The sequence below is a fragment of the Arvicanthis niloticus genome, chromosome 1 (genome assembly GCF_011762505.2).
Source record: "Arvicanthis niloticus isolate mArvNil1 chromosome 1, mArvNil1.pat.X, whole genome shotgun sequence".
Lineage (NCBI taxonomy): Eukaryota > Metazoa > Chordata > Mammalia > Rodentia > Muridae > Arvicanthis > Arvicanthis niloticus.
Window position 1 is genome coordinate 113,527,827 of NC_047658.1, and position 25,880 is coordinate 113,553,706.

Sequence of the window (25,880 nt, forward strand, 5' to 3'; positions counted from 1 at the left end):
GGCTGGGTCTGGCCAGGTTTGCTTTTTCCCTGTGTGTATGTGTATAAGATGTTTTATTTTATCAGTGTTTTTGCCTGCATATACTGTATGCACTACATGTGTGCCCAGTGTATGGAAGAGGTCAGAAGAGGACATCAGATTCCCTGGAACTGGAGTTACAGATGGTTGTGACCCTCCGTGTGCGTGCTGGGAGCCCAGCCCGGGTTCTTTGCAACAGTAATGAGTACTCTTAACCCTGAGACAGCTCTCTAGCCCTTTGCTTTTTAAAGATTCTCCCCATAAGGGAGAAAAAGAGGAAGAGGAAGGAGAGAGAGAGAGAGAGAGAGAGAGAGAGAGAGAGAGAGAGAGAGAGAGAGAGAGAGTGTTAGTTGCAGGGCTCAACTAGGAGACTGACAACCAGGGTGGACAGGAAGGCAAAAGACAGTGCTATGAAATGGTCACACTCTTGATCTAGTTTTGAAAAATGATGCCGCTGGGCAGTGGTGGCGCACGCCTTTAATCCCAGCACTTGGGAGGCAGAGCAGGCGGATTTCTGAGTTCAAGGCCAGCCTGGTCTACAGAGTGAGTTCCAGGACACCCAGGAGCCAGGACTACACAGAGAAACCCTGTCTCAGAAAACAAAAAAAAAAAAAAAAAAACAAAAAAAAAAAAAAAAAGAAAAGAAAAGAAAAGAAAGAAAGAGAGAGAGAAAATGATGCCAATGGGATTTGCTGAGGTACTGGACAAGGGTGTGGAAGACAGATAGAACAGAAGGGTGAGCTCAAGCTTTGGCTCTTTCATCAACGGAAGGATGGACTTTGCTCTCCTGAGAAGGGGAGTAACCCTGCATGCTTTGAGCATAAGACTTCCGAGCAAGCGCTGTATAAACAGTGGTTTTCTCGCAGCCTGGCTGTGTCTGCAGTACCAACTTGGGCACTGTGAGGTAGTTAGTGAAAGCAGCTTGGTCCCCACTGGCACCTAGATTCTCTCAGAAGACTACCAAACAATTGTCCTGTGCTCTGCGGTTGACGGTTGACAAAACACATATGCAAATAGGGAGTGGGGCAACAGTAGAGGAGCTGAAGAACCTGCACACACTTATCCCCATGTCGTGTGTGTGTGTGTGTGTGTGGGGGGGGGAGGACAATGGAGGCCAGGCACAGCGGCCCACACCCATAATCCCAGTACTGCTGCAGTGAGATCTACACAAAAGGGAAGACTTGGCAGAAAAAGAGAAGAGAAAGGAAGGGGAGGGAAGAGGAAGGGAAATAAAGAAGAGAAGGGAGCTAATCCCAGGACTTGGGAGCCTGAGGCAGATGGACTCTGTGAGTTCCAGACCAGCCAGAGCTACATAGTGAAAACCAGTCTTTAAAAAAGAGTGGTGCGGCCAGGCGGTGGTGGCGCACGCCTTTAATCCCAGCACTTGGGAGGCAGAGACAGGTGGATTTCTGAGTTCGAGGCCAGCCTGGTCTACAGAGTGAGTTCCAGGACAGCCAGGACTACACGGAGAAACCCTGTCTCGAAAAACAAAACAAACAACAAAAAACAAAACAAAAAAGAGTGGTGCGGGGTGGGGGGACACACGAATGAAGGCTCAGAGATAGCCTGGAACCCACACAGGTCAACAGCAAAGTATCCAGGCCGGGCCAGTGTCCCAAAGAACAAAACTTCTCTTTCACTTTCTTACCGATGGGTCAAGAGGTTTTAAGTGCTGAGAATCCAACCCAGGACCAGACATTACTCTGCCACTACTGCCACATCCCCAGCTGGCTCAAACTCTGCTGAGAATATAAATTATCATGTGTTAACTAATGCCAGACCAGAGGCAAGAGGAAGAGCCATCCTTGACTACAACAGCTCCAGCTCAGCCTGGGCTACACATGAGACCTTGCCTCAGAAAAATCAAAAACAGGGGGCTGGAGAGATGGCTCAGCAGCTAAGAGGACTTCTTGCTCTTGCAGGGACCCAAATTTGGTTCTCAGCACCCACATGGTAGTTTACAAATACCTATAAGCCCAGTTCCAGGGAATCTGATACCCTCTTCTGATTTCTGAAGGTACCACACACACACACACACACACACACACACACACACACACACACAGTGTGCACATGCATTCGTGCAGATAAAACACTCATAAACAAAAAGCAAAATTTTAAAAATGTCCAACAAAACTTTTTTGACAAGTCAAAAAGTCAAAGTAAAAACAAAAGTATAAAAAGATTACCTGGTGTTGGGTGACTCTAGTACCAGCTACTTAGAACCCAAGAGTTGGGGGCAGCCTTGGCAACATAGCAAAATCCATCTCTTAAAGAGAGAGAGAGAGAGAGAGAGAGAGAGAGAGAGAGAGAGAGAGAGAGAGAGAGAATATGCAGGGGTTAATCCTTCATACAGATTCCCAGGGCCACCCGGGGTGCCAGGCCCAGTGTGCAAACCTCCAGAGGCTTCCAGGAAGGGCTGGAAGAGGACCCTGAGCAGGCTATGCAGCAGGCCCTGGGAGTAAGAAGGACAATATGCTGCCTGTGTCACACTTGCCTATCCCATTGTGTCCCCATGCCCATACATGGTCTTACACAGGTCCCCTCAAAGCAGCCCTGATCACCCTGAGTTGAGCTCAGCCTCCATGGAGCCCAGAGTCATGCACCCTGCCCTCCTGCAGCAGGAGCCCAGAGAGGCATTTCCTGTTTGGGGGCAGCCTCCTCCCCTTCTAAGCCCAGGTTCCCAGGGCCCCTGACTGAGCCAGGGTAAGGGGAGAGCAGCCCTTGGCCTCTTCCTCACTCCCTAACCCCTAATGCTGATCCTGCTGGAGAAAAAAAAAAAAAAAAAAAAAAAAAAAAAAAAAAAAAAACCTTGGGAGTGAGTGAGTAGGGTGAGCGAAGGGGCTCATCAAATAAATGTCTGGTTGAGACTGTTCACACGGAGGTTATCAAGTTGATTCTCAAGCCGGGCCTAGGCAAGAATGGGCGGGGCTTCATAGTGTAGACCATTTAGCATGCCACATCATCCTTGCTTGTCCACCTAAGGGCATACATAGCATGTCAGGAGAACTGCGTGTGTGAGGCTGGGGTTTGGCGGCCTTAGGGTGTCAGAGAAGATGCTCTTGCCAGGAGTTGGAAGGAGTCGCACACATATGTGTGATGAGAAAGGGCTGGCAGGATCTTGTCGTTGAGCTCAGAGTGCAGCCTTCTACTGACACTGGTGAATCCAGATTCCAGTCTTCGGGAGTCTCTCTGGAAGGCAGCTTCACCCCAACTGCCTGAGCTGCAGACACTGCTGAAGTTTCAGACGGTTGGTTGGGGATGCCTCTCAGGCAAGCAGGTCCCCCTTTCCCTGACGCTCAGCTCTGTACCGCCTGAGGTAGCCCGTTAGTTAACTTTACCTCCTCCCCTCCTCTGCCCTTCGCCTCTCACCCCAGAACCCCCAACCCCACTGCTTCCTGCTCCAGCAGCCCCCGGGGAGCTAGCAGGGGAGCTGGCAGCGGCCCCAGCCCAAGCCCACTCCTTACAAGGCGTGAGTCCGCCGGGCCCGCCCCCGGCCCTCCCGCCGGAGGCCTTGATCCCTCCCCCTGTCAAGAGCAGCCGCAAGCCCGAGCCCGGCCAGTCGGGGGGCGTCGCGATGCTGCTGCGCCTGCTGCTGGCCTGGGCGGCCGCGGTGCCCACACTGGGCCAGGCCCCCTGGACGCTGGAGCCTCGAGCCGCCTGCGGTCCCAGCAGCTGCTACGCGCTCTTCCCTCTGCGCCGCACATTCCTGGAAGCTTGGCGGGCTTGCCGGGAACTGGGGGGCAACCTGGCCACGCCGCGGACCCCGGAGGAGGCCCGGCGTGTGGACAGCCTGGTGGGCGTCGGGCCCGCCAACAGGCTGCTATGGATTGGGTTGCAGCGGCAGGCTCGGCAATGCCAGCCGCAGCGCCCACTGCGAGGCTTCCTATGGACCACGGGAGACCAGGACACCGCCTTCACCAATTGGGCCCAGCCGGCTACGGAAGGACCCTGCCCGGCCCAGCGCTGTGCTGCCCTTGAGGCCAGCGGAGAGCATCGCTGGCTCGAAGGCTCGTGCACACTGGCTGTCGATGGCTACCTCTGCCAGTTTGGTTTTGAGGGTGCCTGCCCTGCCTTGCCGCTTGAGGTGGGTCAAGCCGGTCCAGCTGTCTACACCACACCCTTCAACCTGGTTTCCAGCGAGTTCGAATGGCTGCCCTTTGGCTCCGTGGCAGCTGTGCAGTGCCAAGCTGGCAGGGGAGCTTCTTTGCTGTGCGTGAAACAACCTTCAGGTGGCGTGGGCTGGTCCCAGACCGGCCCACTGTGCCCAGGGACTGGCTGTGGTCCTGACAACGGGGGTTGCGAACATGAGTGTGTGGAAGAGGTGGATGGCGGTGTGTCCTGCCGCTGCGGTGAAGGCTTCCATCTAGCAGCAGATGGGCACAGTTGTGAAGACCCCTGTGCCCAGGCACCCTGTGAGCAGCAGTGTGAGCCCGGTGGGCCACAAGGCTACAGCTGCCACTGTCGCCTAGGCTTCCGGCCAGCTGAGGATGAGCCACACCGCTGCGTGGACACGGATGAGTGCCAGATTGCTGGCGTGTGCCAGCAGATGTGTGTCAACTATGTTGGTGGCTTTGAGTGCTACTGCAGCGAGGGGCATGAGCTTGAGGCAGATGGTATCAGTTGTAGCCCTGCAGGAGCCATGGGTGCCCAGGCCTCCCAGGATCTTAGAGATGAGTTGCTGGATGACGGAGAAGAAGGGGAGGATGAAGAGGAGCCCTGGGAGGATTTTGATGGCACCTGGACAGAGGAGCAGGGGGTCCTATGGATGGCACCTACACATCCGCCTGACTTTGGCCTGCCCTATAGGCCCAACTTTCCACAGGATGGAGAGCCTCAGAAATTGCACCTGGAGCCTACCTGGCCACCCCCACTTAGTGCCCCCAGGGGCCCCTACCGTTCCTCAGTGGTGTCTGCCACACGACCCATGGTGATCTCTGCCACGAGAAAGACCCCTGTTATTTCAGCCATACACCCACCCCTGAGCCCTGTCCACCCACCTGTCATGGCCCCTGCCACACCTCCAGCTGTGTTCCCTGAGCGCCAGGTCCCCAAAATCAAGACCAGTTATCCAGACCTACCTTTTGGCCACAGGCCTGGGATAACCTCCGCCACTCACCCAGCACAGCCTCCTCCTTACCAGCCCCCCATTATCTCAACCAACTATCCCCACCAGGCCCCGATGTCACCAGACACCCACACTATCACTTACTTGCCTCCAATCCCATCTAACCTTGATCCTGGGGATACCACTTCCAAAGCCCGCCGCCAACACCCTTTGCTCCCAGATGTTCCAGGTATCAGAACCCAGGCCCCACAGCTTTCTGTCTCAGCTCTCCAGCCTCCTCTGCCTACGAACTCCAGGTCTTCTGTCCATGAAACCCCTGTGCCTGCTGCCAACCAGCCCCCAACCTTCCCTTCTCCCCTGCCCCCTCAGAGCCCCATTAACCAGACCTCAACTATTAGCCCCACACACTCCTATTCCAGAGCCCCCCTAGTCCCAAGAGAAGGAGTTTCCAGTCCCAAATCAGTGCCACGGCTGCCCTCAGTGGGCCCCACAGCAGCTCCAACAGCCCTGGCAGAGTCAGGTCTTGCAGGCCAGAGCCAGAGGGATGACCGCTGGCTGCTGGTGGCACTGCTGGTACCAACGTGTGTCTTCTTGGTGGTCCTGCTTGCATTGGGCATCGTGTACTGCACTCGCTGTGGCTCCCATGTGCCCAGCAAGCGGATCACTGACTGCTATCGCTGGGTCACACATGCTGGGAACAAGAGCGCAACAGAACCCATGCCCCCCAGAGGCAGCCTTACAGGGGTACAGACCTGTAGAACCAGTGTGTGATGGGGTGCAGATACCCCTTGCGGGGTAGAAGGAAAGGACTTACTTTGGACACATGGCTGAGACCACACCAGGGACTTATGGGGGCTGCCCAGCTGGACAGAGGAGGTTCTGTTCTTTGGGCCCAGCATTCATGACAGAGGACACACCAAAGGACTCCAGGACCTCAAAGGGGTGGGCGCTGGGATCTTCTCCAATAAACGGGGTGCCAACCTCACCCAAAGTTCGTGATCCCCACTGATGCCTGAGGGAAGGGTCTGGGAGGCCTCAGGGGGAAATGGAGCTTCCTTCCATTATCTAGGTAAGGTAAGAACCCTTTAAGAAAAAGTATGCTTCATACTTTTCAGTGAAATGAGACAGGAGAGGCAAAAACCCTGCTCTTGGAGCTAAAGAGCTTGTCGTTTTTGACCGCCGGCTCCTCCCCTAATAAACCTCTGCTGATTGCATCCAGAAAAAAAAAAAAAAGAAAAAAGAAATGAGACAGGAGAGGGCAAGGCCATACTTACCCATTGTTACACAGCAGGCCAAGTGGTCTGGAGGTTTGGTAAGGGAGAAAGTGCATACTTGTTCCCAGTTTATTAAAATGCAACGAAAATTTGAGGGGAGGTCTTGAGTGAGGGTCTCTGATGAACTGGAGGCCAGTGGAATTTGGGAATCTCAGGTAGGATGGGGCTGGAGATTAGGGAGAGAGGAGTCTCCAGTAGTCTGCTTTTCTAAACTTTCTTCTGAACATTCTTTGCCATCGTCATATGTTGCCCAGAAGTCTGGGCAGAGAATCAGGATCACCCAAGGATGCAGCCACCTTAGGATTGTAGGTATGCCTCCTTCATAGAAGGTAGTACGGGGAGGAAGTAAGAATAGGTACCCAGGAGGCTGGGTTGGGGAAAGCCCTGTTCTAGCTCCCTGGGTCCACTTAGAAACAAGGCCTTCCCATTAGGAAACACATTTTACTCTTCACCCTGTGGGGTGAAAGCGGCATCTTTCAAAGCGGCATCTTAGCAAAGATCCTGGCAGACTCTAGCAGCTTGAGGGAAAACCCAGGGCTTTTGTCCTGGTCAGAGATCAGAGTGTGAGATAACCTCCCCCTCATCCTCAGTTGACTGTCTTTGGGGGAAGGGACAGGACCTGGAAGAGGGAGGCGCCGGTTCCACCACCTCTATAATTTTTCAGCTCAGCCCTCTGGGGCCTCTAATTAGGACTGGGCAAAGCCGCACCCCCACCCCAGGCAGGTGAGGAGGGGTGCCCCAGAGCCCTTTCTATACTCGAAGCCCCTATGTCACATATCCCAGGAGACCAGGAGAGGGAGTGCGGGGGCTATTGACCAACTAGGAGTGGGGGTTCACAGAGGGGTGCAGAGGGAACGCACCGCCTGGGTAGCCACTCTCACGTTCCCCTAACTCAAACCAGACGCCCCTGCCAGATCCTTCCCAGCTTTAACCTCGGAGATGCAGTCGAGGGGGCGGGTGATTGATGGATGGAATGGAGGGAGGTCGCCTGGTTTTCCAGAAAGCGTGGGCCTGAGGCACCATTTATGGAATGACACGGTCTGCTGGGACGGAGGCCTTAAGCTCCTTCCCATGACCCCTGGCAGAGGGTAGACAGCACCCTGAGGGAAAGAAAGAGTTAAATGCTCTGTAGTCCGCGGGAGGATGGGTGTGGGGAAGGGGGCCCAGAGCCGGCTCTTTGTCATCTAGTAATGAGCACCAGATGCGGAGCTGCGTGCGGGCCTAAACAGACGGCCTCCCAGGGCAGAGCCCCCGCCTGCGCCCGGTCTCAGGCTCCGCCTCAACCGAGCGCTGAGTCTCAGGCTCCGCCCATTAACTCTCAGGCTGAGCCTCACCTCTGCGCGGCGGAGGTTGCCTCGATTATCAGCCCGCCCTTCCAATCATGAGCCACGCCCCCTGAAGGCGAGGGCGGGGTGGGAGAGAGAAAACTCCGGAGGCTCCGCCCACCAAAGCCATAGCCTCATCCCTCGCCAGCTCAAAGATGCCTTCAGAGTTATTGCTTAGCCCCTTATCAGCTCTCCCAGGACCCCGCCCACAAGCAACAAGCTGCGTCTCCACATCTAGGCAGAAGCGGAGACAGCAAGAGGAGTTTATAAATCTTGTGTTCACCGAGGTATGAATTCCGCCCAGACTGCGCATTCTCGTGCTTGTCCCGTCAGAGTCTGGGATTCTGCAGGATATCCCGCCGAGATATAAACGCTCTTCCTAAAAGACCCAAGCAAACACCGCCCTCCAGGGAATGGAATTACCCTCGAGCTATCCTCAGACCCCGCCCCCTCACTGAGTTTAGGACCGCAGAAGAACTACCCCCAAGTAATGTTCACTTGCTTAAACCCTCCTCTGTCTGGTCCTATGAAGGTGCTCACAAGCCACGCCTCTTAATAATACCTTTAAATCGGATCCACCCAAGGAAGCCCTTTTAAGGTCACGAGATAGGTAAAGATGCCTACTGCCAAGCTTGACTGCCTGAGATCCATCCCTGGGACCCACCTAGTGGAAGGGAAGAATAAATTCCCGCAAGTTGTCCTGTGACTTTCACAGTCGCACTATCACTAATACAACACACACAAAATAAGAATTTTAAAAAGCAATTTTTGATAAGTTCTCTCTTGCAGGACAGTGGTGGCGCACGCCTTTAATCCCAGCACTCAGGAGCCAGAGGCAGGTGGATCTTTGAGTTCGAGGCCAGCCTGGTCTACAGAGTGAGTTCCTGGACAGCTAGGGCTACACAGAGAAGAAGCCCTGTCTCAAAACAAAACAAACACACAAACACACCAAAATCACCAAAAGCCCGCTCTCCAGACTCCTCAGAAGAACAGAAACCCTACCTTCCCACTCAGCTCCGCCCCCTGATTGTGGCTAGCTCCTCCCACATCTGTACTCTGCCTCCCTGGATGCAAAATACACTCGGCCCGCAGGCACACCACGCGCACACGCACATGCCCCAATCCTCTTACCTCTAAACAGAAATCCCAGTTCTGGAGCCTTTTTCCTTCTTATTCATACGGTTAAAGAACCGGACAGGGTCAATGAGTGGCCATTTAGCGCCATCTGGCGTTAGCACCCCGGACTTGCGGTCACCGGAAGATTATCCTCAAATGCATACTAATTGTTCAATAATTATTTAATTTGTTTGTGCTACTAAATATCTGCCGATTCCCCTGCCCCACAAGACAAATGTCCTTCCTCACGTTTGGGATTCTGAACTCAAGGGTGCTTCACTTCAGTTGTCAAGTCACCCTATCAAGTGGCCCTGGAAAATCTTTAAATTGTCTGGTAGAACTCAAATTGTTCCTCCCTATAATCCTGTTGTCAGAGGTGAAAACACACTTTCTCACCCGGAAGCCCAGAATCATTGAAGCCGGGCTCCAATCGCTCCGTCAAGTGCTCTGAAGTAAGTATTTACTCTCACTAGGGTGTGGTTTTTGGCTCTAAAGCCCTGTTCGGAAGCTGAAGGTGGTAGTTTTTAGGAAAGTGTTGACGTCAACCAGAATCTCAGGACAGACTTCTTTCAGCCTAAACATAAACTAAAAATACTTTCTGCTCACTCCTTTTGCGAGAGTGTGTTTTAGAAGGCAGAAGTTCACAAGGCTCCATAAAACGGTTTCAAGTATCTCTGGGGCCGACAGAGAGGAGCGGTGGAGGAAGCCTCACGTAGGAGGCTTCTTCTACGGAGCCCCCTTTTCCAGCCTTCTTCAGTTAGCGGTGAAGTTCAAGCACTCACCATTCCCACAGGGCCCCTGGGACAGCTTCAGGCCCAGGACTGCAAGCCAACTTCAGTGCCCTCAATGCTACAGGTGGTGGTAGCATTTGATGCAAATTGAAAATAACAGGGAATTTTCTGTCCAGACCTAGTCCAAGACACACCTAGCTCAACTGAGAGCTGTAAGGCCCATGATTTAGATGTCATTCTTCCTACCACCTAACAGATATGAAAGCTGAAGGCATTGCTTGAGTTAGGGACCAAAGTAGACATAGAAGGCCGATCCAAAATCCTGTGATTTTTAAACAATTTTGTTTGTTGGTTGTTTGGTTGGTTTTTTGTATAGGTGAGGGTATGCTTGTTATTATTTTTAAAATGTGAGGTGCTGGAGAGATGGCTCACTGGCTAAGAGCATCGGCTGCTCTTCCAGGGGGTTTGAGTTTAATTCCCAGCACCCACGTGGTGACTCACAACCATCTGTAATGGGATCTGATGCCCTAGTCTGGCATGCAGGTGTACCTGCAGATTGAGCACTCATACACATAAAATAAATCTTTTTTAAAATGTGGAGGTTAGAGGACAACTTGTGGAAGTGAATTCAGGCCCTGGGGGGCCCAGGATTAGGAGGCCGAGGTGGCTTTGGCAGAGGATTTGGCAGCAGTCTTAGGGGCTGCGGTTGAGGTCCTGGGCTCATGGAGATGAAGACAAGGAGCAGATCCCGGTCACCAAGCTGGGCCACCTGGTTAAGGAAATGAAGATCAAGTCCTTGGAGGAGAGCTAACTGTTCTCCCTGCCTGTTAAGGAGTCTGAGATTATTGACTTTTTCCTGGGTGCATCCCTAAAGGATGAGGTTCTGAAAACTATGCCAGTGCAGAAGCAGACTCAGGCTGGCCAGCGGACCAGGTTCAAAGTTTTCATTGCTGTTGGGGACTACGATGGTCACGTTGGTCTTGGTGTTGAATGCTCCAAGGAGGTTGCCACTGTCATCAGAGGGGCCATCATCTTGGCCAAGCTTTCCATAGTCCCTGTGCGGAGAGGCTACTGGAGGAACAAGATTGGCAAGCTCCACACTGTTCCATACAAGGTGATAGGCCTCTGTGGCTCTGTGCTGGTGTGTCTCATCCTTGTCTCCAGAGGCACTGGCATTGTTTCTGCTCCTGTACCCAAGAAGCTACTAATGATGGCTGGTATAGATGACTGCTACACTTTAGCCAAAGGCTGAACTGCCACTCTGGGCAACTTTGCCAGGGCCACCTTTGATGCCATCTCCAAGACCCACAGTTACCTGACCCCTGACCTCTGGAAAGAGATTGTGTTCACCAAGTCTCCTTCTCAGGAATTCACTGATCATCTTGTGAAGATCCACACCAGAGTCTCTGTTCACAGGCTCCAGGCCCCAGCTGTGGCTACCACAGAAGAGTTTTTATTACAAGAAAAATAAATGAAGTCTGTTAAAAAGAAATAAGGTTTGTCCCTATCTCATGCTGAATTTTGATTTACAAAGTGGCAACACTGAGGTGATGAGGCCTAATGGGGAGTCCTTGAGTTGTGTGTGTTGACTGAGACAACTTGTTTGTCAGTGTTGAGGATGAAGTGTTCAGCTGTTATCTCTGGATTGCTCAAACCATGGACACTGGCATGTGCAACTCCAGTCAGAGGTCCAGGCTGACAGTGTGGGTTTGTCCATTCATCATACGATGCTGCTGAGAGAATCCCAGAAAACTGCCAGGGTGTTCACAGTGAGCCCCAACACTCCAACCATTCTGGGGAAATAGGACTAACTTGTTTTCTGTTGCTATAACTGAATATCACAGCCAGAGTGATTTATAGCATTAGAAGTGTACTTACCCTGGGCAGTGGTGGTACAGGCCTTTAATTCCAGCACTTTGGAGGCAGAAGCAGATGGATCTCTGTGAGTTCAAGGCCAGCCTGGTTTACAGAACTAGTTCTAGGACAGCCAGGGGACACACACACACACACACACACACACACCTCTGTCTTTAAAAAATCCAGATATTGTTCATCATCCCTGTCATCTGAATTTATGAGTATAAAAGACCCCAATAAATGTAGCAGGTCACTATGTCCTGAGAAGACCCACATCTGACACACTGCTGCCACCCTGCCTCCAGCCAACATCGTAAAGGCACACCAAGCTGTAGGGGCACAGGCAGTGGCCTGGGCCCAACCATCATCTCATTTGTAAGGAAGACATAATTATTCCCTCCATCTCCTGTTTATTTGGTTTTTTTTTTTTTTTTTTTCTTGGAGCGGGGAGAGGTTGGTTTGCTTATTTTTATTTTTGTTTTTTTGAGAAAGGGCCTCAGGTAGCAGAGTCTGGACTGGAACTCACTGTGTAGTCTAAAGTGACTTTGAACTCCTGATTCTTCTGCTTTCACTTCCTAGTTCTGGGGTCCCAGGGCTGTGCTACCATACCCGGTGGAGAAGTGGGATCTATGTTCTCCCCACTTAAGCCTGATGTCTGACAACCTTCAGCTGTGCCTCTGTGTGACAACATGGTTCCCTTATTGTTCTCCTTGTCCGTGCAGCCAGTTAACAGGGCATAAGGAGACCCGGGCCACAGGATTCCATGAGTGGCTGCTCTAGTCAGCATCTCTAGTTAGTCCCTTGATGCCTATGCCAGACCCGTGCGGGAAGCAACCTCGGAACAACCCAGCTGGACTCCTGTGACCTCCAGAGGAAGCCCTATATGTGACAGGCAGACATAGGGGTCTTCGTTGTGCTTTGGCTGAATTCTTGACCCACAGCTGGAAAAAGAGACAGCAAGAATCCTAGTTTCTTCTTGTTTTTGTTTTGTTCAAGACGGGGATTCTCTGTATAACCCTGGCTGTCTCTGTAGAACCCTGGCTGTCCTGGAACTTGCTCTGCAGACCAGGCTGGTGTCAAATTCACAAAGATCTGCCTGCCTCTGCCTCCTGATTGCTGGGATTAAAGGTGTGCACCACCATCACCTGACAATAAAAGCTGTTGGTAATAGAAGTGAAGGGAAAATAGTGGCTTAAATAAACTACATTTTACTCCTTTTTCAGTAAAGTCTGGAAGTAGGCGATCAGGAGTGATTTGGGAACCCTAATGAGCCAGTAGGAGCCCAGGATCTTTCTTGATTTTACTATTCTCTGAACATGGCTGCAGTTTTCAAAGTTACCTCCAGATCCAAGATAACTGCTAGAGTTCCAGCTATCACATGTACATTCCAATGTGAATACAGGATGAAGCAAAACAAAACAAAAAAACCAATGGGTTTCTTCAACATTGTTTCTATCTTAAAGGACATCATTAGAAATCCCTTCTCACTCCTTCTGATTATGTCTTAGAATTATATCACACTATACATGCCAGGGAGGGTAGACATGTTGTCTTTTGGCTGGGGTCATTGCTATCTAGGGTACAATTGGATTTACACTACTGAAGAAGGGAGAAGGGTCAGTGAGCAGTTGGTAGCTATGGTATCAGAGGAGGAGGAGGGAGGGCAGAGGCCTTCCCCAGGAAGCCTTCTTGGCATTTGGGTGCTGGAAGGTTTTCTACTTCAACTGTTTCTTTATTTATTATATGGAGTCCCAGGTGTCCCAGGCTAATCTTGAACTCCATACTTAGCTGAGGATAACCTTGAACTTCCAACCTCCTGCCTCTACCTTCTGAACACTGGGATGATAGACTCACATCACCACACTTGCTATTCAGTGTTGGAGCTAGAACCTTGGGCCTCTTGCATGCTAGACTCTACCTACTTCACTACAGGTAGCAGGACTTTGGCTAAGTGTCTTCATGTAAAGCCTCAGCTTTTCCCTTCTCAACCATTCACCGTGACTCCAGTTTAAACACAGATTCTGGTGTTTGGTCTAGAGCCATGGTTCTGTTTCCCTCATGATACTCGAAGGTAGGGAATTATTACACCCCTGCTCCCCCCAGCACTGTCGCACAGTAGACATCGTGGGCAAACTCTGCATACAACGTTGACACTTCATTCAGACACTTTCCTGTGCCTCCCTCCATGAGTGAGGCCCTTCCTCTGTTCTTTACTCTCTTTAGAGATTCTGTTCTGGCTTGCCCTGTCTCGGCTTTCTGTCCACTTGCCCCAGACTGTTCAGTGACCATAAATGGAACTGTATTTGGGTTACAGGCCATAGCTTTTTCCCCACTGTGGAAACTAGATATCATCCCTTAGTTCTCTGCATGCCCAGCAGGTTTGCAATTGCCACCAGGCTGGAAGAGGAGTCACTTGGGACAATGCATATGTAACCAGGTTCTAATACTGGAGTTGAGTGTAGCCACTACTCAGGGCATCTCAAACCTAGGTCTCAGAGGCCCTTGGCGAGGCAGAAAGGTTCCCACTCCGTGTGTCTGAATGCTAGAAGCTCCCTCTGGGTCTCCTCCCTGAACCCACTTGACTCAATGTACTCAATGGGCTTGCAGCAGTGGCCTTGGATCCGTCACCCAGGAACACACGTGTGAAACCTTTCCGTTTCATAACTTTATTTAATTTTCTCTGTCTCTTCCCTCCCCCGCCAGCCCCTGAGAGGGGGTGGAATCCCCAGTTGGAAGGGAAGGGACTATTCTGTTCTCCCTAGGGAGGGATGGTGTCCCCTGGACAGGCTCCATGAATGGGAGAAGCAGGGACCTTCAAGGCAAGGCCAGGGCATCGTCCAAGAGGCTGTGACCAGGGCAGAGCCCCTCGGATGCCCTGTAGTCCTACATTCTGTGGATCGCCTAGAAGGTGAAGAGCAGAGAAGCCGAGGGGAATGGTAGAGACAAGGTATTGTGTGGCTGACAGAGGCAGATATGAATTTCAGGATGCTGGGGCTCAGAGTTGGAAAACCTGGGTCACAAAGAAAGCTGGATGTAGTCAGGGTGCAGCAGGAACCAGGGAGACTGAGGTGGGGGCAAGAGAGCAAGTCTGTGCTCTAAGAACTGGGTGCTGCGCAGGGACTAACCACACCTTAGGGTCGAGGGATAATCAGGGCACTTGCCCTGAGCAGAAGCCAGAGGGCAGATAAAAGGGATGGAGCAGAGGAGGATGGGGACTCTGGTGGGCAGGGGACCAAGCTCTGGGGTAGCCACAGCCAGCTGTTCAGCTTCAGGACAGCCATCCCAGCTGGCCATGGTCCCAAGCCACCAGTTTGTGCTTCTATGTTGCTAGAGGGTTCCCCATGTAGCTCAGCCATGGCAGAGAGACAGGCAGCCTTGCCCAGGTCTCCTCCCCATCCCAGTCTTTCTGGAAGCTTCTCTCCCTGCCCAGCATCATCTGCTATCACAGGGGAACATGGTGATGGTTGGGGGGAGCCATGCTGGGGACAGATCACAGACTCAACTTAGATGGTGTTTACTTCCTCCTCGAAAGACCGCGTGTCACCGCATCTTAGTCTAAGGATCCCACTCCACTCCCACCCCTTGTGCATGGCTGGTCTGTTTTCTTTCCTGTTTTTGACAGTTATTCAGACATCCAAGCCCATGGTGAGATGGTGAGGAGAGAGGGGTGTTCTGGGACTGCAGGGGGCGGGTATCTCAGAGTGCACCCTGCCCATCTCCACGGCAGCCGCTGTCCCCGTGGACAATGAGCACCGGGAAGTAAAGGGCGTCCTCATAGCACGGAGGGCTTTCCAGAGGCTCCGTATCCTCCCCTCTTCGTCCCAAGGGACCTCCACTCAAGCTTCGGAAGACCCCTGGGGTGGTTCGGCCCCCAGCACCTAGCGAGAGGCGGCTGCGGCTGAAGGGTAGGCGAGGCCCACTGGGACGGGCGGGAGGCAGGGAGTTGCTGCTGACCGAGCGGCGGCAGCGTTGGCAGCCTCGCAGGTAGGCCCCAGAGCTGGCACCCATGACCACAGCCTCCGAGTAGCTGGGCACCAGCTGCCGGTTGGAGCAGATGTGCCACTCAAGCTCTGTGAAGTCCACGGTGGCCACGCGAGAGAGTGGTGGCCCGCTGGGCACAGCCCCTGGGGGCGGTGAGCTGGCACCAAAAAGCTTCTCCACTTGGTAATGCACATGGGCTGTCCCATAGGCTGCCACCACTCGCAGTGGCCAGGACAGCGTGGCTGCAGACACCAGCCAGAAGACCCAGGCTCGGGCATACCAGGGTGGGCTGCGGGGGTCTGCAAAGACCATGAGGGACTCACGGAAGTCCACATCCTTCAGATGCATGCCCTCGCGGGCCTCTAGGTAGTCGTCCAGGCCCTCATTGGCACTAAAGAAGCGAGCCCTCTGCGTGAGGTACGAGGCCTCGGCCTCAGCACTTCCAAAGCTGAAGCACTTGGTGAAACGCAGCCGCGTGGCTGCGTGGTCTGCCAGGCCCACGAGCTCCTTGGAGACATCACGGACACCATGTGCACTGTAGTCAAACTCACCCCGAGCTGTACGACTGTCCGCCCTCTCATGGTAGACCTGTGTGGTGGTATAGGCATCCCCATTGCGGTAGCGGGTGATCTGGCGTGTGCGTCGCACGTAGTGGTAGCTGGTGGCTTTCCACCAGACACAGGGCGGAGCCTGTTGCAGCCGGTGGATCAGGGCAAGCACGGTGTTGGCATCAGTGCGAGGCGCCTGGCATGACCGCACATGACAGTGCCAGCACTCTGCCAGGTAGAGGAGGTAGAGGAGGGAGACGAAGGCCAATGGGATGTACAGGTAGCCATCGGAGCAGGGACTGGCTGGGTAGGTGGGCGGTGGACCACCAGCCCCACGAGCCAAGGCTGCCTCAGGCCCCAGGACCAGGCGGGGCACAGTGGCTAAGCGACACCAGGCCACCACAGCCCCACAGGCATGGATGAGCAGTGTGAGGAGCAGGCACTTCCAGTGAGACTCTCGACACAGAGAGCCTCCCAGGGACTGCTTCAGGGGCCGCTGCTGCGGAGTGGGCAGAGAAAGGAGAGGTACATGTCAGTGGGGACCACTGGTGTGAAGGAGGTGGACCCACTTTACAGAACAAGAAACTGAGGCTTCTACCGATTGAGCCATTTTGCAGCAAGTCTCACAGTAGCAAACCTCGTTTATCTGCTATGAGTGTGCCTCCTCCTGTGTCCTGCTGTTTCTCAGTCAGCAGCCCCCCACCCAAATAAGATCCCAATAGAGAACAAATGACCTGCACCCCTCCAATGACTACTGAGAAATCTGATTTCTGGTAGTTCCTGTTCTGTCTCCAATTTGTTGTGTGCATTTGGCTACATGTTTACTCTCTCTGGGTCTGTATTTTGGTTGTGGTGATCTAGAAGGCTGATATGGCAAGGAGTGGTGGGGGGGGCTAGCGGGGGGCAGGCTATGGAGCCCAGCTCTACACCTTAAAGTGCTGACTCTTCTACTCATTCTGCTCAGTGTGATCTGGGCAGACCCCTCATCCTTCTACTCTGACACTGTTTCCTCATCTGCATACGTGGTTGTTGAAGATTCAAAGAGATCACATGTGGGAATTTGTTAGCACAAGGTCTGGCCCTGAGAATAAACACTTTTGCTGCTATCCTGTGACTCCCACTGGTCCCTTGTTCCACAAGGGATAGCAGGAGACTTGGGAGAGGCTGTTAAGTCTGGGAGGGGGTGGAGGGAGGGGCTGAGATGGGAAATGGGTAGGTGTAAGTCTCAGGCCTTGGAGCAAATGAAAGGCCATCCTTCACTCCCTCTGTGCTGAGGGAAGGGAGGGACACAAGTTGCTGGACAGCACAAAGTACTTTTTTGACCCAAAGGGCTTGGCATATCTTCTATAGTAGGACTACCAGCCTGGCTACTTCAGCTCTGGTGTCAATAGCAGTGAAGGAAGTGGGAAGGGGAAAGGAAACTGAGAGAGAAGAGGTGGAGAGTATAACGTGGGATTCTAGGTAATTTCACCTACTCTACCATTCTGTGAGAGGTCCAGCAGGAGAGGAGACTGGCCCCAGACCCATCCAGGGCAGCCTGGTGCCTTGGTGCATGAAATTTACAGGTGCATTCTGACACCTAGACTTGTGCCAACCAGGGGCACACACCCACTCATCCACACCCCCAACACATGTTCATCATAGACCCACCTACCACAAAGGAACACCTTTGCTCATTTAAGAAACAACAGAACCTTGCTTATTTTCAGAGCGCAATCATCATGACCATAGCAAGGTCTACCTACACACGAAAGACCACGTCAACACAGGACACACATGCACATACATGTTACACACTGGCACCTAGACATGTAAGACCCTCACCTGATCACAATGCGCATCTACCCCACCCTAGAGCAACCTGACACCCACGAGCCATACTTAGCCACACACCAGAGAGGCACAGCATGAAATCATACACACCCACACTCTTGGGTGAAGACCCAAGGCAAGAAACCCACCAGAGGCTCACCTGACTACAGGGTATATATGTTCCTACTGAAGACACAGGGAACATACCACCAGAATTCTTTCTCACACACACACACCACACACACAAGTGCATTTATACCCGCTCACACACGCAGACCACTCACCCACCCTGATTTCCACACCTATCATCTTACACTTGGCATATCCTCCTAGCTAAGAGCTGGGGAGGGGCTCTGGAGAATCTCAACCACTGGAGTGGGCCCTCAGTCCTCACCTGGGGGTGGGGGAGAGAAAGGTATCAGCAGCGCTCCGCTCCTTTCTCTTCCCTTTTTCCCTCCCCCACCTCCAGTTCCTGCCACCGCTACTGCATTGCAGGCACCGCCCGACACCTCGTGAGCAACTGGGCTGGACTGGGGGCCTGACCCCATGGCCCTAGCAGTCACGGACAGCATCCCCAGCTGCGCTATGGACCAGGGACGTGTGGGGGCCACAGAGGCTGACGTCACAGGACAGGAGAAGATGGTTGAGGGGGCGCCGAGGGTCGGGGTCTCCCCTACATTTCTGCCACCCATTCCTGCCTTGACTTACGTGGATCCCGAAGCCTCGACCCCTACCAGAACGCTGTCTCCCCAATGACGTCATTGCTGGAGGGGCTCCGGGACTTTCCTCCTCAATCCATCTCCGGGGATTGCCCCTCTACTTGTCCCCTTCACCTCTCTACAGCCCTGGCTCTGTTCCCACTACTTGCCCCCAGTACCTCCTCCCGCAGCGGCTCGCCGTCCGGAACGAGCGCGGGCACCTCCCCGCAGTCTCCACCTTCGCCCTCCGGCATGGTGTCCTGGCTGCTCCGGCTGCCGGGCCTGGGCCCGGGGCATGATAAGCAGGGACGCGGGGGGCTGCGGCGCGGCCCCGAGGGGCGTCCGCTAGGCTTGGCGGCTGCTGAAGAGTGCTCCGAGCCCAGCCCGAGCACGGCGGCGTTGGCGGCCGCGGTGCCCGGCGCCCCGCCCTCCGCTGACCCCGCCCCCGCAGCACCGGTGGCGCCGCTGGCCGCGCCTGGCACCGCGGGCACACCCCATCTCCACCCCCTCGCCTGTGGGGAGACCAGTCTGGGCCGCCGGACTCCTGGTTTCTCAAGCTGCGCTCATGCTTGCGACCTTGGGCGAGTCCTTGCTCTGCGGCGCCCGAGTCTCCCCAACTGAGTAATGAAGAGGGCCATGGTGGGTGGACGTCCGCCAGGTTCCTCTCTAGGGGATGGGCTCAGCACTAAGCCCACCCAGACTTCACCCCAGAAGCTTTGCTTGTTGACAGTTAATACCCAGAAGGGAAAGACAGTCTCATCTGCTGGACTCTGAGGCTGGTGGCCTGGAGCCAGGGCGTCAGGAACTCTAGGCTCCACGACTTTTGACCAGCATGTTCCAGCCATAAACTCAGCCTTTCAATCTGAGAAGTGGGAATGAAAAAGTGTTGGATTAAATTCACTAGTATGCTTAGGCTAGGCGTGGGGAATAGGTTTGTCCTGTATGGGACAAGTAAAGCCCCTGCTCCATAGTCCTCAGAGGCCTGGGTTTCTTACATTTCGGAGGCCTCAAATTCAGAGATTCACCTACCTCTGCCTCCCGAGTGCTAGGATTAAAAGCATATTTCACCATCCTCCGTCTTTACTTATTTTGTGTTTATTTTTAAATTACTATTTTATTTTATGTGTGTGAGTGTTTTGCCTGTATGTCTGTTTGTACACCACATGCATGCAGTGCCCACAGAGGGCAGAAGAGGGTGTCTGATCCCTTGGAATTTTAGGTGATTGTGAGCTGCTGAGTGGATGATGGGAATCCAATCAGGTCCTTTGGAAGAGCAATCAGTGCTCTTACCTGCTGAGCCATCTTTCTAACTGTCCCCATTTGTTTACTTATTGGGCCTAGATGTTTTCTGGCTATCCTCTATGTGTAACTAGTGTGCTTGGGCACTGGGAAGACATAAAGAGGTGTTAGGAATGACATAGTCCAGGCTGGAGAGATGGCTCAGCTGTTAAAGGCTAGGCTCACAACCAAAATATAAGAAATGACATAGTCCCTGTCCTCATGGAAGATATCCAGGGAAAATCTGATTAAAGAGCGGTTCAGAACCCAGACTATTGCCATCACTCTGGGCCATGGTCCGGCCTCTGTTCCCTTTGTCCCTCTGTAAGAGCTAAGGTGATCCCTCCTTTTTTATTTTATTTTTTAAAGATTTATTTATTTATTTTATGTATACGAGTGCTCTGTCTGCATGTACACCTGCATGCAAGAAGAGGAAATCAGATCCCATTACAGATGGTTGTAAGCTACCATGTGGTTGCTGGGAATTGAAGTCAGGACCTCTGGAAGAGCAGCCAGTGTTCTTAACTGCTGAACCATCTCTCCAGCCCCAATTCCTGCCCCGCTTAAATGCAATTACATTTTAAACTTATTTGCTTTGTGTATCTCTCTCTGGGTGGGGTGGTGCAAAGAGGTGCACTTTAACTGTAGCTCAAGTGTGCAAATCAGAGGATGGTTTTTGGGAGTTGGTTCTCTTCTTCCACCGTTGGGGAATTGAATTTAGGTCCTCAGGCTTGGCAGCCACCTCACAAACAAGCTAACATGACTCTTGAAGGATTTGGACAAATGGATAGGAAGGGAAAGGCATATCTTCTTCATCCCAGGCGGAGGAGCAAAAGCAGCCGTTGGACCACATGGGATGAGTTTGGGAGCAGGAGAGAGTCTCACATTATGTAGCTAAACCCTGAGTAGTTAGTCAGCTGCAAGTATCAGAGGGTGTATCATGGTGTCTAGAGAATAGTGCCTAACAGTCTCTGAGAGAGGGACCCTTGACGACTGTCTCCAGCGCGGGTGGGAGTGGTTACAGCCTGGGTGGGAAGAAAAGAGCCTGGGAGACAAGGAGTGAGGCTTAAGGGCCTCACTTCGAGATCACAGGACTGGTGATGACTCAAGAGACCTTCAGGAGACAGGTCACCCCACACCTCCGCCTCCCAAATCTACCGGACCACTGGAGAAAGCAATGGAACAAGGCCCAGTACAGATTCCTGCCCCATGTATACTACCAGAACTTCGTATCTTCTAGGTGGTCTCAGTTTCGGTCCCCTGCCCCGTGCGTGCGTGTGTGCGCGCGTGTGAGCGCGTGTGTGCATAATGTATTGAGCGCGATTCCAAACCCTCCCAGCAGAGGTCGTCGCGGATGAGCAGGACAGCCACGGACTTTACAGGGCATTTTCAGCACCATCCGACGGACAGCACTTGTTCTGAAAGGAATGGGAGGGCGGAGGAGGAGTCAGCGTTCTAGGGCTCGGGGCTGCATTGTCACTCTCCCGGTGCGAGCAACAACAACGCATTCTAGCAGGCCGGGGCTCCAATACAGGACGGAGTTAATTGGAGGAAGGAGAGCACAGTGTGGGGCCAGGGATCAGTCAGAGCTTGACCGACCGCCGCATTCCTCTTGCACTGCGTAGCGGTGAAGCCAGCTTTGTGCCCTGACTAGCTGGATCGGTCCGGACCTCAATCTTCCTACTGGCGTAGTCGTGGCAAGGAGCGTCAAGGGCCTCTCAGCGCAGACGCGGAACTAAGCTACAATTCCTTCCCACCTATTGGCTGGTAGCGCCGCAAATTAGCAAACCTATTATTCAATCCGAAAGCATCTTGAGTAGCTCCGCCCCTATCTATCGGAAGTTGACTATGTCAAAACCCGATTGGGAGAGGATTCACCAGTAGCCAATTGATAGTGTGAAGGGGGAGAACCGGCTCCTCTGAAGAGCCAATGGTAGACAGCGAAGTGTGACGTCACGGACATGGCCGCCGCGATCGGCCAGCCCCGGGACGTGTCGGCCGGTCGGGTAACTTTGGTCAGGACAAGGCAAAAGAAGCAGCTGTTTCAGTAGTGTTCGTACCCACGACTCAGCGAAGCCAGCCCTTGCGTAGAGCGAACGTCACGGCCATGGCTTACCACTCTGGATATGGAGTCCACGGTGCGTGAGGAGTGGGGAGGGCGGGGCGCGGCCTGGCAGCGGGGCGCCAAATACGCTGCGAGACCCACTGGTCCGGAGGGAGAGGGCCTGCGGTGACCGCTGCCCAGGGCGGGGAGAGTATCTCTCTGGTTTCTGCCCTGCTACACTGCAGCGTGTCCTGGACTTCGCCCTTACTAGCCAGTCCTGAGATCAGGCGGCGACACCACTGCTGGGATCCCCAAGTCTAATCCTGCACGTACCAAATCTGCCTCCAGAACTTCCTTTCCCTGTTACAACTTTGGAAGCATTCCTGACACTGTCCAGGGATTCCAAGTAACCAATGTTGCCTTTTCTACCCGTGTTAAGGGATGTCTTTCTGGGGATCATACCCAAGCAAATGTCTGCTCACTCGCTAGTACTCAGGAATCATCTTCCTTGAGAGACTTCCTAGAAACCCCAAATGGGTAGCTATGTCTAGCCACTCCTTTTTCCCCCCCGCATGTAGTAAAGGGTCCCTCCAAAAGGACAGGAGATCGTTCTTAAAGTGCACCCTGGCTTTTCCTCCACAATTGTTTGGTGCCTTAGGACCTATGTACAGCTTCTCAGCCTGGGGAAGGGGTTCTTGCTTTGTAATTCTGTAATCTACTTTGATACCCCCACACTTGCAGGTTCCAAGCATAGGACCCGGGCAGCTCCAGATCCTCCTCCACTCTTCGATGATACAAGTGGTGGTTATTCTGGCCAACTAGGCGGATACCCAGCCCCAGGAGCTGATGTAGCCTTCAGTGTCAACAACCTGCTTGGAGACCCAGTGGCCAATATGGCTATGGCCTACGGCAGCTCCATAGCATCGCAAGGGAAGGACATAGTGCACAAAGAGGTGTGGCCTGTGTTCAGGAGGGTGACAGGGCTTCTGGCTAGGGTTGGGGTGTCACAGGATCCCATCTTACTCCCCAGGCGTCCTAGGAAGGTTCACAGTGTGACCTGTCCACAGCCTCCTTTCTTTACTTCTAGCTGCACCGTTTTGTGTCTGTGAACAAACTCAAGTATTTTTTTGCTGTGGACACCGCCTATGTAGCCAAGAAGCTAGGGCTATTGGTCTTCCCATACACACATCAGGTGAGCTTCCTAGCAGGTGAGCTGGCAAGCCTCCCCACTCAGGAACAATCCAATGCTCAGATCTCAATCCCCTCTTGTTCTCTCTGCTCCTGTTTACCTGGCCACCTCTTCCATGCCAGAACTGGAAAATGCAGTACAGTCATGATGCGCCTCTGCCCCCACGGAACGACCTCAACGCTCCTGACCTCTATATCCCCAGTGAGTCTGATGTGGGTTTGGGGACACAGGGGACTTGTGCCTTGAAGCATAGTTAGGAAGATGACTCAATGATCCAGCATTCATTCCTAGAGCTCTTCATGTGTGACTGTTGCTACACACTAGGTTGACAGGTGGCCAGTAGGAAACTTCTGAATGTGACCTTGATTTTTTTTTTTTTTTTTTTTTTTTTTTTTTTTTTTTTTTTTTAAATCTTCCTGCCTTTTAATTTGAACCCTGTCTCTCCAGCCTGGAGCTCTGGGTTTTTACTTGGCCCAGCAGCTTCCTGCTGTAGGACTTGAGGCTGGATCTCTCAACCTTTATTAAAGCAAGTCTAACAGTGGCTTCTGCCTCAGAGAATTGTTGTGAAATGCCAGAAGATGTTATGTGCTGTGCATTGCACCTGGCATGAAGAAAACACACCAGACAGTACATGCTGATTATATCACTGTCACTGTTGTCTGTCCTCTGAGGCCTGCTCCAGCATCCTGACTATCACTGTCACTGTTGTCTGTCCTCTGAGGCCTGCTCCAGCATCCTCTCCTCTAGGAAGCTTGACCCCGGAGCAAATGCTTCCTTCCTCCCGGATCCTCACAGCTGTCTGTCCCCATGGCACTTGTCAAACTAGCTACATTGCCTCTACACCTCACGTTTCTCTGTCCTGTTGGCTAAGAAGGTTCAGGCTCAGAGGACACACACACGAGGAAAGCAGATACACTAGGGCAGAGCTGTCCAGAGGAGGAGGAAGGGCAGCCGCTAAGGTGGTTCCATCCTCTGTTCCTCTCATGACCTCTGTTACAAAGCTGGTACTGTCACTTTGTGTCTTAGGTTGAAGTCAAGGCTATGGGGCCTTAATTGTCCCAGAGCTGATGGGTGACAGTGTTGTGCCCTCTGGTGGCTACATCAATCTGGTGCCTGGGAAAGTAGGGGGCAGGCAGGGGAAGATGACTGTTGAGTCGAAATAGTGGCTGAAGCCTGCCTGGCTCCCTGCATCTTTGAGCTCCTGTGAAAACAGCCCATAGTTAACCAGGGGTTTCTGCATGGTCAATGGCCAAACTCATAATTGTTGGCTGAGAGGGACCCTATTCCCAGAATCCTGGATCCTAAGGTCAGCCTAGTCTTTCCAGGAATAAGGCTGGCTTCTATCCGGGATGAGCAGTGGTCTTGGTTGTGGTGTTAATTTTGGAGACACTGCAGGGAGCCGCTTCCTAGTGGAGGCGGGAAAGTGATGGCTATGGTCCTGGGAGGTCCAGTAGTATTCAGCTGGAGGGGTAGTTGGAGAGGTACATTGGGGCCAGAACATTGGAGAGCTGAATGTAAAGGGTGAGTGAAGTTGGGATATACAGGGAGGGAAGTATGGGAGAGGCTGGAGTAGCAGTGGACTTGAGTGCCTATGAGGAGCTCTGGGCAAGGAAGCCAGAGTAACTACTTCCTCTCTTCTCTCGGCAGCCATGGCCTTCATCACATACGTGCTGCTGGCTGGGATGGCACTAGGCATTCAGCAAAGGTTGGTACTTTCTTCTCCTCCCTCCTGGCTTACATTGCTTCCTCTATAGGGAATCTGTGCCACGTCACTCCGCTTACCTTCTCACCTTGAACCTGCCACAGGATGGCTCACGCTGACCTACCTTCTCCCATGGCTGCAGGTTCTCCCCAGAGGTGTTGGGCCTGTGTGCAAGCACAGCACTGGTCTGGGTGTTAATGGAGGTGTTGGCTCTGCTTCTGGGTCTCTACCTGGCCACCGTGCGCAGTGAACTGAGTACCTTCCACCTCTTGGCTTACAGCGGTTACAAATATGTAGGGTGAGTGCCTGTGGGCTGAGAGGAGCCTGAAGGGTCTGTGGCTACAGCTTTTGAGCCTCTGTAACAGCGGCCTTCATTGTGATGACAGAGATAGTTTCTGCTCCATCACAACCTCCAGCTCTACGCTGTGAGTAAAGGGCTGTTTCTAAAAATCTCCCCTTGGTGCCAGTGACTTTAAAGAGATTGAGGGTTTGTGAGTTACCTTGGTGAGCCCAGAGAAGAGAAGGGGATTTCAGGTCCTGGGGCTGAGTCCTGAACCTTGCATATCCATTTGGAGTCTGGTTCTTTGTAGGGAACAGCCTGGTGTCATGGGTTGTGGTATTGAGTAGTTCTAGGCCCAGGTAGGTAGAGCTCGTCTCACGCCTGGCCCTTGGGACTCACCGGTTCATCCCTGCACCCCCAGGATGATCCTCAGTGTGCTCACAGGGCTGCTCTTCGGCAGTGATGGCTATTACGTGGCCCTGGCCTGGACATCATCTGCACTTATGTACTTCATTGTGAGTGTGGGGTGACCCCTCCCCTCTTCTCCTGGGACACATTTCCCTTCCTAGACCACTCAGCTCTCCTTTCTTCCAGGTTCGTTCTTTGCGGACTGCAGCTTCAGGCCCTGACAGCATGGGGGGCCCAGCTCCTCGGCAGCGTCTCCAGCTCTACCTGACCCTGGGAGCAGCTGCCTTCCAGCCCCTCATCATATACTGGCTGACCTTCCACCTGGTCCGGTGATCCCTGGTCCTCAGATGGCGCTGACTTTTCCATACATTGAAGATTTGGTTTCCTTAACTTGGCTTGACCCTGGTTCCTGGGACTCAAGGGGAAGCCACAGGCATTTCTTCTTTGCCCAGGGGACTAGGCCTTAGGCTGTTTAAGAGAAGGGTAAGCAGATCCAGGGAGAGCATCCTGGAGGTATCTTTGATACTGCCTTGAAAAACAGCTGAAAAGGA

The 25,880-nt window shown here is 53.0% G+C and overlaps 3 protein-coding genes and 1 pseudogene across 4 annotated transcripts; 3 read left to right on the forward strand and 1 right to left on the reverse strand.

Annotated features, from left to right (window-relative positions):
• Positions 1 to 3,558: 3,558 nt before the first annotated feature.
• Cd248 (CD248 molecule) lies at positions 3,559 to 6,082 on the forward strand. Its single transcript, XM_034489110.2, has one exon. It carries the CDS (start codon positions 3,596 to 3,598, stop codon positions 5,855 to 5,857), a length of 2,262 nt encoding a protein of 753 aa, XP_034345001.1. The 5' UTR covers positions 3,559 to 3,595; the 3' UTR covers positions 5,858 to 6,082.
• Positions 6,083 to 8,301: 2,219 nt separating this feature from the next.
• LOC117721440 (small ribosomal subunit protein uS5 pseudogene) lies at positions 8,302 to 11,003 on the forward strand (annotated as a pseudogene).
• A 3,032-nt stretch (positions 11,004 to 14,035) lies between these two features.
• Positions 14,036 to 18,861, reverse strand: Tmem151a (transmembrane protein 151A). 2 transcript variants are annotated; one of them, XM_034484835.2, is made up of 2 exons: positions 18,608 to 18,861; positions 14,036 to 16,417 (listed from the first exon to the last, which is right to left on the reverse strand). In XM_034484835.2, exons 1-2 carry the CDS (start codon positions 18,680 to 18,682, stop codon positions 15,086 to 15,088), a joined length of 1,407 nt encoding a protein of 468 aa, XP_034340726.1. In that variant the 5' UTR covers positions 18,683 to 18,861; the 3' UTR covers positions 14,036 to 15,085. The 2 variants fall into 2 exon arrangements, with proteins under 2 accessions (XP_034340726.1, XP_076771542.1); XM_076915427.1 differs by lacking the exon at positions 18,608 to 18,861 and adding an exon at positions 18,045 to 18,601.
• Positions 18,862 to 21,624: 2,763 nt separating this feature from the next.
• Positions 21,625 to 25,719, forward strand: Yif1a (Yip1 interacting factor homolog A, membrane trafficking protein). Its single transcript, XM_034504925.2, has 8 exons — positions 21,625 to 21,844; positions 22,492 to 22,703; positions 22,838 to 22,942; positions 23,062 to 23,140; positions 24,587 to 24,644; positions 24,784 to 24,939; positions 25,343 to 25,436; positions 25,516 to 25,719. Exons 1-8 carry the CDS (start codon positions 21,814 to 21,816, stop codon positions 25,660 to 25,662), a joined length of 882 nt encoding a protein of 293 aa, XP_034360816.1. The 5' UTR covers positions 21,625 to 21,813; the 3' UTR covers positions 25,663 to 25,719.
• The last annotated feature ends 161 nt before the right edge of the window (positions 25,720 to 25,880 follow it).

Coding starts and splice junctions, on each gene's coding strand:
- Tmem151a (XM_034484835.2), bottom strand. CDS start 18,682: ATGCCGGAGGGCGAAGGTGGAGACTGCGGGGAGGTGCCCGCGCTCGTT. Junction 16,418..18,607: donor GCGAGCCGCTGCGGGAGGAG/GTACTGGGGGCA, acceptor CCCACTCCGCAG/CAGCGGCCCCTGAAGCAGTC.
- Cd248 (XM_034489110.2), top strand. CDS start 3,596: ATGCTGCTGCGCCTGCTGCTGGCCTGGGCGGCCGCGGTGCCCACACTG.
- Yif1a (XM_034504925.2), top strand. CDS start 21,814: ATGGCTTACCACTCTGGATATGGAGTCCACG. Junction 22,943..23,061: donor TCTTCCCATACACACATCAG/GTGAGCTTCCTA, acceptor CTTCCATGCCAG/AACTGGAAAATGCAGTACAG. Junction 24,940..25,342: donor AGCGGTTACAAATATGTAGG/GTGAGTGCCTGT, acceptor CTGCACCCCCAG/GATGATCCTCAGTGTGCTCA.